Consider the following 12,172-nt stretch of genomic DNA (forward strand, 5'->3'; position numbering starts at 1 on the left):
TAAACTACTGAAAGAGCTGCATCCTGTGCTTGGCCCTCCTATGTTGAACATAATAAACGGCTCTCTATCCACCGGATGTGTACCAAACTCACTAAAAGTGACAGTAATAAAGCCTCTCTTGAAAAAGCCAAACCTTGACCCAGAAAATATAAAAAACTAATCGGCCTATATCGAATCTTCCATTCCTCTCAAAATTTTTAGAAAGGGCTGTTGCGCTGCAACTCACTGCCTTCCTGAAGACAAACAATGTATACGAAATGCTTCAGTCTGGTTTTAGACCCCATCATAGCACTGAGACAGCACTTGTGAAGGTGGTAAATGACATTTTAATGGCATCGGACCGAGGCTCTGCATCTATCCTCGTGCTCCTAGACCTTAGTGCTGCTTTTGATGCCATCGATCACCACATTCTTTTGGAGAGATTGGAAACCCAAATTGGTCTACACGGACAAGTTCTGGCCTGGTTTAGATCTTATCTGTCGGAAAGATATCACTTTGTCTCTTTGAATGGTTTGTCCTTTGACAAATCAACTGTAAATTTCGGTGTTCCTCAAGGTTCCGTTTTAGGACCACTATTGTTTTCACTCTATATTTTACCTCTTGGGGATGTTATTCAAAAACATAATGTTAACTTCCACTGCTATGCAGATGACACACAGCTGTACATTTCAATGAAACATGGTGAAGCCCCAAAATTGCCCTTGCTAGAAGCATGTGTTTCAGACATAAGGAAGTGGATGGCTGCAAACTTTCTACTTTTAAACTCGGACAAAACAGAGATGCTTGTTCTAGGTCCCAAGAAACAAAGATATCTTCTGTTGAATCTGACAATTAATATTAATGGTTGTACAGTCGTCTCAAATAAAACTGAAGGACCTCGGCGTTACTCTGGACCCTGATCTCTCTTTTGACGAACATATCAAGACCATTTCAAGGACAGCTTTTTTCCATCTACGTAACATTGCAAAAATCAGAAACTTTCTGTCCAAAAATGATGCAGAAAAATTCATCCATGCTTTTGTCACTTCTAGGTTAGACTATACTCAGCCTTGTCTCAGGATGGTAAGTTGGTGGTTGAAGATATCCCTCTAGTGGTGTGGGGGCTGTGCTTTGGCAAAGAGGGTGGGGTTATATCCTTCCTGTTTGGCCCTGTCCGGGGGTGTCCTCGGATGGGGCCACAGTGTCTCCTGACCCCTCATGTCTCAGCCTCCAGTATGTCTCGGGGGGCGAGGGTCAGTTTGTTATATCTGGAGTACTCCTGTCCTATTCAGTGTCCTGTGTGAATCCAAGTGTGCATTCTCTAATTGTCTCCTTCTCTCTTTCTTTCTCTCTCTCGGAGGACCTGAGCCCTAGGACCATGCCCCAGGACTACCTGATATGATGACTCCTTGCTGTCCCCAGTCCACCTGGCCGTGCTGCTGCTCCAGTTTCAACTGTTCTGCCTTATTATTATTCGACCATGCTGGTCATTTATGAACATTTGAACATCTTGGCCATGTTCTGTTATAATCTCCACCCGGCACAGCCAGAAGAGGACTGGCCACCCCACATAGCCTGGTTCCTCTCTAGGTTTCTTCCTACGGAGTTTTTCCTAGCCACCGTGCTTCTACACCTGCATTGCTTGCTGTTTGGGGTTTTAGGCTGGGTTTCTGTACAGCACTCTGAGATATCAGCTGATGTACGAAGGGCTATATAAATAAATTTGATTTGATACCACCACAGACTGATGCTGGCACTAAGACCGCACTGTATGAGCTGTATTCCGCAATAAGCAAACAGGAAAACACTCAACCAGAGGAGGCGCTCCTAGTAGCCGGGGACTTTAATGCAGGGAAACTTAAATCCGTCTTATCAAATTTCTTTCAGCATGTTAAATGTGCAACCAGAGGGGGAAAAAACTCTGGACCACCTTTACTCCACACACAGAGATGCATACAAAGCTCTCCCTCGTGATCCATTTGTCAAATCTGACGATAATTTTATCCTCCTGATTCTGATGCCTGATGTCCTAGCCATTTCTGAATACTGGCTTAGGAAGGTCACCAAAAATGTCGAAATTTCCATCCCCAATTACAACATTTTCCGTCAAGACAGAACTGCTAAAGGGGGAGGAATTGCAATCTACTGTAGAGATAGCCTGCAGAGTTCTGTCATACTATCCAGGTCTATGCCCAAACAGTTCGAAGTTCTACTTTTAAAGAACCATCTCTCCAGAAATAAGTCCCTCACTGTTGCCGCTTGTTATAGACCCCCCTCAGCTCCCAGCTGTGCCCTGGACACCATATGTGAATCGATTGCCAGAGTTCGCTAGGTGCTAGGTGACCAAAATTGGGATATGCTTAACACCCCAGCCGTCCTACAATCTAAGCTGGATGCCCTTAATCTCAAACAAATGATCAAAAAACCTACCAGGTACAACCCCAGATCCGGAAACATGGGCACCCTCATAGATATCATCCTGACCAACTTGCCCTCTAAATACACCTCTGCTGTCCTCAACCAGGATCTCAGCTATCACTGCCTCATTGCCTGCATCCGCTCTGGGTCCGCGGTCAAATGACCACCCCTCATCACTGTCAAACGCTCCCTAAAACACTTCAGCGAGCAGGCCTTTCTGATCGACCTGGCCCGGGTATCCTGGAAGGATATTGACCTCATCCTGTCAGTAGAGGATGCCTGGTTGTTCTTTAAGAACAGATATAACCCTCGATTCACTCCAGACTTGACTGCCCTTGACCAGCACAAAACTGCACTAGCATCGAATAGTCCCTGCAATATGCAAATATTCAGGGAAGTAGTCAGGAACCAATACACACAGTCAGATAGGAAAGAAAAGGCTAGCTTTTTCAAGCAGAAATTTGCAACCTGCAGCATAAATTAAAAATGTTTGGGGACACTGTCCATGGAGGATAAGAACTAGGAAACACTGTTCCCACTGATAAATAACGATAATCGAGAATTTCAATAAGCATTTCTCAATGGCTGTTCATGCTTTCCACCTGGCTACCCCAACCCCGGGCCAACAGCCCTGCATCCCCTGCAGCAACTCACCCAAGCCCCGTCTGCTTCTCCTTCACCCAAATCCAGACAGCTGATGTTCTGAAAGAGCTGCAGAATCTGGATCCCTACAAATCAGCTAGACTAGACAATCTGGACCCTCTCTTCCTAAAATTATCCGCCGCCATTGTTGCAAACCCTATTACTAGCCTGTTCAACCTCTCTTTCGTATCGTCTGAGATTCCTAAAGATTGGAAAGAGTCAGCGGTCATCACCCTCTTCAAAGGGGGAGACACTGCCCTGCCTTTCTAAAGTCTTCAAAAGCCAAGCGAACAAACAGATCACCGACCATTTCAAATCCCACCGTACCTTCTCCACTGTGTAATCTGGTTTCCGAGCTGGTCACGGGTGCACCTCAGTCACGCTCAAGGTCCTAAACGATATCATAACTGCCATCGATAAAAGACAGTACTGTGCAGCCGTCTTCATCGACCTGGCCAAGGCGTTTGACTCTGTCAATCACCGTATTCTTATCGGCAGACTCAACTGCCCTGGATTCTCTAATGACTGCCACGCCTAGTTCACCAACTACTTTTCTGATAGAGTCCAGTGTGTTAAATCGGAGGGCCTGTTGTCCGGACCTCTGGCAGTCTCTATGAGGGTGCCACAGGGTTCAATTCTCGGGACAATTATTTTCTCTGTATATATCAATGATGTCTCTCTTGCTACGGGTGATTCTTTGATCCACCTCTATGCAGACGACACCATTCTGTATACATCTGGCCCTTCTTTGGACACGTGTTAACAAACCTCCAAACGAGCATCAACGCGGCCTCCAACTGCTCTTAAATGCTAGTAAATCGCTGAACGCACCTGCCCGCCCGACTAGCATCACTACTCTGGACGGTTCTGACCTAGAATATGTGGACAACTATGAATACCTAGGCGTCTGGCTCGACTGTAAACTCTACTTCCAGACTCACGTTAAGCATCTCCAATCCAAAGTTAAATCTAGAGTTGGCTTCCTATTTCGCAACAAAGCCTCCTTCACCATGCTGCCAAACATACCCTTGTAAAACTGACCATCCTACCGATACTTGACTTCGGCGATGTCATTTACAAATTAGCCTCCAACATTCTACTCAGCAAATTGGATGCAGTCTATCACAGTGCCATCCGTTTTGTCACCAAAGCCCCATATACTACCCATCACTGCGACTTGTATGCTCTCTTTGGCTGGTCCTCGCTACATATTCATCGCCAAACCCACTGGCTCCAGGTCATCTGTACGTCTTTGCTAGGTATAGCTTCACCTTATCTGGGGCGGCAGGGTAGCCTAGTGGTTAGAGTGTTGAACTTGTAACCAGAAGATTGCAAGTTCAAACCCCCAAGCTAACAAGGTACAAATCTGTTGTTCTGCCCCTGAACAGGCAGTTAACCCACTCTTCCTAGGCCATCATTGAAAATAAGAATTTGTTCTTAACTGACTTGCCTAGTTAAATAAAGGTAAAAAAATATATATATATCATATATCAATATATCATTGCAAAACCCACCTGTAGCACACGCTCCAGCAGATATATTTCACTGGTCATCCACAAAGCCAACACTTACTTTGGCCGCCTTTCATTCCAGTTCTCTGCTGCCAATGATTGGAACGAATTGCAAAAATCACTTAAGTTGGAGACTTGTAGTTCCCTCACTAACTTTAAGTGTCAGCTGTCAGAGCAGCTTACCGATCGCTGCAGCTGAACACAGCCCCTCTATAAATAGCCCATCCAACCAACTACCTACCTCATCACCATATTTGTTGTTGTTTTTCTGCTCTTTTGCACACCAGTATTTCAACTTGCACATCCTCATCTGCACATATATCACTCCAGTGTTAATTCAATTACTTCGCCACTATTGGCCTATTTATTGCCTTACCTCCTTACTTCATTTGCACACACTGTATACAGATTTTTCTATTGTATTGTTGTTTTGCTTTGCTTTATCTTGGCCAGGTCGCAGTTGTAAATGAGAACTTGTTCTCAACTCTCCTACCTGGTTAAATAAAGGTGTGAAAAAAACATCCAGTATCAAAAATATGCAAAAGTTCAGAAAATTAGAAAGGGGACAAATACTATTTCACAGCACTGTACATACGGTCTTCAGGGATTAAAGACGGATTGTTGGTTTTTTAAAGCAAACCAGTAGGAAGCGGAGTTTAGTTATCCGTTAACTTCTGAGCCTCTGACATTTACATCTTGTAAATAGGGAGAGGCTAGAGGAACAAACATTTCAGTCGTAACATTTGCATGTACATGCATAACTGTGTCTGAGAGAATGAGAGCTGGAAGTAAATGGAGAGGGATGTTGGTAGAGGGAGAAAACATGAGAGATTGAAAGAAGGCATTCTCTTCATCTTATCTATCTCAGCCTATCAGTGTTGCAATGTGACCTCATAACCCAGCAACAATCATGCAAGTGTTTGTTTAGTCTAGCCATTGGGGTTATGAGGAGCAACCAATTTCATTTCAGCTGGAACACACTTAACGTACATTGGAGGGGGGGGGGGGGATTTCATAATCTTTTAAAAAGCATAGTAAATAAGCCCGGGCCTGAGGGATTTTAAAATGCAATTATTTTTATAATCTATAAACGCAAGATCAGACTGTAAATAAAGTGGATCTGTGATGTCGGAGAGACAGATCTTGAGGGTCAACACTTGTCAGTAGTCTAGGCCAGATAGACAGAGAGTGGTTGGGTGACTGGCAGAGACCCAGGACAAAAACAGTGGGAAGATCCCTCTGTGTGGACATAAAGAATAGAGAGGTGCAACCTTCTGACCCCCAAAACTGACGGCTGGATCATAGGTCAGACGTGTGGGGTCAATTAAACAGAGTAGTGAAGTTGGATTGAGGAATACTGTGTGTGTGAGCCTGCAGTTTAAAGTATTGATGAGGCAGAGTGACACATAGGAGTCAAGGTGGTACAGTCATACTGTGGTAACATGGTCAAACTGTAATAACATTGTCATACAACAGCATGTAGAATGCTGATAGATGGAGAGTAAACAGCTAGCTAACATCCACTGTCCACCAGCACTGTAGAAACTATTACACTCAACTGAACGACTCGATTAGCGTAGTGTCAGCTAGCTACATAGTTGTCTTCGCTGTCTTCGTATCCAAGATAATTGTGCAGTTTAGAGTGTGTAGACCTAGAGTGATTATCTTAATTTACCGAGGTTAGCTAGCCAGCTATTTGTCGTCCTTAACGTAGGAAATGCTGCTAGCTAGCTAGCCAACAGCTAGCCAACCTCTACCGAATTGAACTCCAACTACCCGGTCAACATTCCGTCGCTCCACAGGTAGTATCACATTTTCATTTCACTTCATTACAGTACAACGGTTTGATTTGTTTGATCGTAGCTAGCCAGCTACATAGCCGTCTTTGTATCTAAGACAATTGTGTAGTCTAGAGCGATTTTCTAGGTTAGCTGGCCAGCTATTGTCGTTCTTTTAACGTAGCTAGCCAGCTAGCCCCCGAATAGCAGCACTGTAGTAACTATTACAGTACAACGGTTTGTTTTGTTTGATCGTAGCTAGCTAGCTACATAGCCGTCTTTGTATCTAAGACAATTGTGTAGCCTAGAGCGATTTTCTAGGTTAGCTGGCCAGCTATTGTCGTTCTTTTAACGTAGCTAGCCAGCTAGCCCCCGAATAGCAGCACTGTAGTAACTATTACAGTACAACGGTTTGTTTTGTTTGATCGTAGCTAGCTAGCTACATAGCCGTCTTTGTATCTAAGACAATTGTGTAGCCTAGAGCGATTTTCTAGGTTAGCTAGCCAGCTATTGTCGTTCTTTTAAGGTAACGTACGCAATCAACCTGCTAGCTAGCCAGCTAGCCCCCGAATAGCAGCACTGTAGAAACTATTACACTCGACGGAACGACTTGATTAGTGTAGTATCAACATCGCAGCCACTACCAGCTAGCCTACTCCAGCAGTACTGTATCATTTCAATCATTTTAGTCAATAAGATTCTTGCTACGTAAGCTTAACTTTCTGAACATTCGAGACGTGTAGTCCACTTGTCATTCCAATCTCCTTTGCATTAGCGTAGCCTCTTCTGTACCCTGTCAACTATGTGTATCTATCCCTGTTCTCTCCTCTCTGCACAGACCATACAAACGCTCACACCGCGTGGCCGCGGCCACCCTAATCTGGTGGTCCCAGCGCGCACGACCCACGTGGAGTTCCTGGTCTCCGGTAGCCTCTGGAACTGCCGATCTGCGGCCAACAAGGCAGAGTTCATCTCAGCCTATGCCTCCCTCCAGTCCCTCGACTTCCTGGCACTGACGGAAACATGGATCACCACAGATAACACTGCTACTCCTACTGCTCTCTCTTCGTCCGCCCACGTGTTCTCGCACACCCCGAGAGCTTCTGGTCAGCGGGGTGGTGGCACCGGGATCCTCATCTCTCCCAAGTGGTCATTCTCTCTCTCTCCCCTTACCCATCTATCTATCGCCTCCTTTGAATTCCATGCTGTCACAGTTACCAGCCCTTTCAAGCTTAACATCCTTATCATTTATCGCCCTCCAGGTTCCCTCGGAGAGTTCATCAATGAGCTTGATGCCTTGATAAGCTCCTTTCCTGAGGACGGCTCACCTCTCACAGTCCTGGGCGACTTTAACCTCCCCACGTCTACCTTTGACTCATTCCTCTCTGCCTCCTTCTTTCCACTCCTCTCCTCTTTTGACCTCACCCTCTCACCTTCCCCCCTACTCACAAGGCAGGCAATACGATCGACCTCATCTTTACTAGATGCTGTTCTTCCACTAACCTCATTGCAACTCCCCTCCAAGTCTCCGACCACTACCTTGTATCCTTTTCCCTCTCGCTCTCATCCAACACTTCCCACACTGCCCCTACTCGGATGGTATCGCGCCGTCCCAACCTTCGCTCTCTCTCCCCGCTACTCTCTCCTCTTCCATCCTATCATCTCTTCCCTCTGCTCATACCTTCTCCAACCTTTCTCCTGATTCTGCCTCCTCAACCCTCCTCTCTTCCCTTTCTGCATCCTTTGACTCTCTATGTCCCCTATCCTCCAGGCCGGCTCGGTCCTCCCCTCCCGCTCCGTGGCTCGACGACTCATTGCGAGCTCACAGAACAGAGCTCCGGGCAGCCGAGCGGAAATGGAGGAAAACTCGCCTCCCTGCGGACCTGGCATCCTTTCACTCCCTCCTCTCTACATTTTCCTCCTCTGTCTCTGCTGCTAAAGCCACTTTCTACCACTCTAAATTCCAAGCATCTGCCTCTAACCCTAGGAAGCTCTTTGCCACCTTCTCCTCCCTCCTGAATCCCTCCCCCCCCCCCATCCTCCCTCTCTGCAGAAGACTTCGTCAACCATTTTGAAAAGAAGGTCGACGACATCCGATCCTCGTTTGCTAAGTCAAACGACACCGCTGGTTCTGCTCACACTGCCCTACCCTGTGCTCTGACCTCTTTCTCCCCTCTCTCTCCAGATGAAATCTCGCTTCTTGTGACGGCCGGCCGCCCAACAACCTGCCCGCTTGACCCTATCCCTTCCTCTCTTCTCCAGACCATTTCCGGAGACCTTCTCCCTTACCTCACCTCGCTCATCAACTCATCCCTGACCGCTGGCTACGTCCCTTCCGTCTTCAAGAGAGCGAGAGTTGCACCCCTTCTGAAAAAACCTACACTCGATCCTTCCGATGTCAACAACTACAGACCAGTATCCCTTCTTTCTTTTCTCTCCAAAACTCTTGAACGTGCCGTCCTTGGCCAGCTCTCCCGCTATCTCTCTCAGAATGACCTTCTTGATCCAAATCAGTCAGGTTTCAAGACTAGTCATTCAACTGAGACTGCTCTTCTCTGTATCACGGAGGCGCTCCGCACTGCTAAAGCTAACTCTCTCTCCTCTGCTCTCATCCTTCTAGACCTATCGGCTGCCTTCGATACTGTGAACCATCAGATCCTCCTCTCCACCCTCTCCGAGTTGGGCATCTCGGCGCGGCCCACGCTTGGATTGCGTCCTACCTGACAGGTCGCTCCTACCAGGTGGCGTGGCGAGAATCTGTCTCCTCGCCACGCGCTCTCACCACTGGTGTCCCCCAGGGCTCTGTTCTAGGCCCTCTCCTATTCTCGCTATACACCAAGTCACTTGGCTCTGTCATAACCTCACATGGTCTCTCCTATCATTGCTATGCAGACGACACACAATTAATCTTCTCCTTTCCCCCTTCTGATGACCAGGTGGCGAATCGCATCTCTGCATGTCTGGCAGACATAACAGTGTGGATGACGGATCACCACCTCAAGCTGAACCTCGGCAAGACGGAGCTGCTCTTCCTCCCGGGGAAGGACTGCCCGTTCCATGATCTCGCCATCACGGTTGACAACTCCATTGTGTCCTCCTCCCAGAGCGCTAAGAACCTTGGCGTGATCCTGGACAACACCCTGTCGTTCTCAACCAACATCATGGCGGTGGCCCGTTCCTGTAGGTTCATGCTCTACAACATCCGCAGAGTACGACCCTGCCTCACACAGGAAGCGGCGCAGGTCCTAATCCAGGCACTTGTCATCTCCCGTCTGGATTACTGCAACTCGCTGTTGGCTGGGCTCCCTGCCTGTGCCATTAAACCCCTACAACTCATCCAGAACGCCGCAGCCCGTCTGGTGTTCAACCTTCCCAAGTTCTCTCACGTCACCCCGCTCCTCCGCTCTCTCCACTGGCTTCCAGTTGAAGCTCGCATCCGCTACAAGACCATGGTGCTTGCCTACGGAGCTGTGAGGGGAACGGCACCGCAGTACCTCCAGGCTCTGATCAGGCCCTACACCCAAGCAAGGGCACTGCGTTCATCCACCTCTGGCCTGCTCGCCTCCCTACCATTGAGGAAGTACAGTTTCCAGTTCTCGCTCAGCCCAGTCAAAACTGTTCGCTGCTCTGGCCCCCAATGGTGGAACAAACTCCCTCACGACGCCAGGACAGCGGAGTCAATCACCACCTTCCGGAGACACCTGAAACCCCACCTCTTCAAGGAATACCTAGGATAGGATAAGTAATCCTTCTCACCACCCCCCCTTAATGATTTAGATGCACTATTGTAAAGTGGCTGTTCCACTGGATGTCAGAAGGTGAATTCACCAATTTGTAAGTCGCTCTGGATAAGAGCGTCTGCTAAATGACTTAAATGTAAATGATGTAAATGTAAACAAACCTAGGGGAAAGCATTTGTTACCTCAAGCAGGTGGCATAGGGATGAATGAGTGAGTGAATGAGTGAGTGAGTGAGAATAAACCAAGTTGTTTGAGTAGCTCTTGCATCATGTTCGAGCCTAAATGCTCAAATTAACAGACTGAACAAAACAAAAGGCGAATAAAGTCCTGTTGTTGATTTGAGGGTTGCATCTCAAATACAACCCTATTCCCCTATGTAGTGCACAACCTTCTACTAGAACCTTATGAGCAATGGTCAAAAGTAGTGCACTACGGAATAGGGAGCCATTTGGGACTCAAAAGAAGTCTCTTACCCAGCTCTCTGAACTCCAGGTTAACCAGCTCTAGCCAGGACACGTCTATGTCATCCAGGTCATAGCGGCTATGGGGCTCATTGGTGGTCTTCATGCCCCCTGGCCCAGACCCAGCTCACACCCCGGCCCTGCCCTGGCCAGTAGACTGGGATACGCCCCACCTCTGGAAGCATCCTGTCAACACAGAAAAAATAAGTATTTTTTTTTTACTTTAATGAACTGAAATATTTTACATTTAGTGAAACGTGTACAGTGAACAGTGAAAGGTGTACAGTAAGCAGTTAAACGTGTACATTAAGGATAGAAACATATGGTCAAACACATGCTTGGACTTATGAGTCATGGATACATCATTAATCATCCTTCCTTTATTCAGGTACAGGCACACACATGCACGTACGCGCAGACACAAATATCACACACAGACATGATAAGCATCAGACAGCGAGAAACAGACCCCGGTTACGACAGTCATCAGATGGTCATCACAGCAGCATCATCACAGTAAGTGTGTCATTCTGAGGAGCCATCATTGAAATAATCACTTGGGTGTCATTGAGACAGTGGCAACCTTCCTGACAGACAACCCTGATTGACCAGCACTAACAACCCTCCCTACAACCCTCCCTAGCCACAGGCCCTGGGTGCATCCCAAATGACACCCTATTTTCTTGTAGTGCAATAATTTTGACCAGGTCCCTCTAGTCCAAAGTAGTGCACTATATAGGGAATAGGGTGCCAATTGGGATGCATGCAGTGACACCCTGATGACCTGCCTACAGTAAACAACCCTGACGGACCAGCCCTAACAACCCGCCCTGTCCTCTGTCCAATGCACAGGCCCTGTGTTGTGTATGTCCAGACATGGGGATGTATTTGTAGTGCACAGGGAACCATGGGGAGAGAGAGAGAGAGACAGAGAGACAGAGAGACAGAGAGACAGAGAGACAGAGACAGAGAGACAGAGAGACAGAGAGACAGAGAGAGAGAGAGAGACAGAGAGACAGAGAGAGAGACAGAGAGACAGAGAGAGAGAGAGAGAGAGAGAGACAGAGAGTAGAACTGCAGTCATCACCACCTCCCTCCCGGTGCCTCAGGTCCTTCTCACTGTGGATTCAGGAAGACCCACTGGAAGGGGAGCCTGTAAAGATTTCTGTACAGATCTCCCTACACACACACACCACACACACACACAACGTTCCCAAACCAGCCCATGGGGGTTTTCCAGTTCTATCAGTGCGCACACAAACACACACACTCTTTCATGCACGCCAAACACCTCGTCACCTCCTCCACCTGGTAATTAAATCATGACCTTTGAGTGAAAGGACGTGGTGTGATAATTGTACATTTAATATTTTAGTCATTTAGCAGATGCTCTTATCCAGAGTGACTAAAAGGAGCAATTTGAGTTAAGAGCCTTGCTCAAGGGCACAGCAATTTTTCACCAAGTCGGCCCGGGGATTCAAACCAGCGACCTTTCGGATACTGGCCCAACGCTCTTAACCGCTATGCTTCCTGCCAGACTCTGCCTCTCTCTGCCTCTAATCTTAAATAGGTCATCAACCTCATCACCACAGCTCATGCCTCACTGCGTCGAAGGCTGGGTAGTGTACTGGGTGTTTACACAG

The 12,172-nt window shown here is 47.3% G+C and overlaps 1 protein-coding gene across 1 annotated transcript in view; it reads right to left on the bottom strand.

The window, feature by feature from the left end:
- The window catches only part of LOC135550942 (E3 ubiquitin-protein ligase Jade-2-like), a 121,823-nt gene extending 111,165 nt beyond the window's left edge, over positions 1–10,658 (bottom strand). Inside the window, exon 1 of the mRNA XM_064982227.1 lies at positions 10,542–10,658. Within this exon, the coding sequence (XP_064838299.1) occupies positions 10,542–10,635 (94 nt within the window). The 5' untranslated portion in view covers positions 10,636–10,658. The remainder of the gene's footprint in view (positions 1–10,541) is intronic.
- Positions 10,659–12,172: the final 1,514 nt, after the last annotated feature.

The sequence above is a fragment of the Oncorhynchus masou genome, chromosome 12 (genome assembly GCF_036934945.1).
Source record: "Oncorhynchus masou masou isolate Uvic2021 chromosome 12, UVic_Omas_1.1, whole genome shotgun sequence".
NCBI lineage: Eukaryota > Metazoa > Chordata > Actinopteri > Salmoniformes > Salmonidae > Oncorhynchus > Oncorhynchus masou.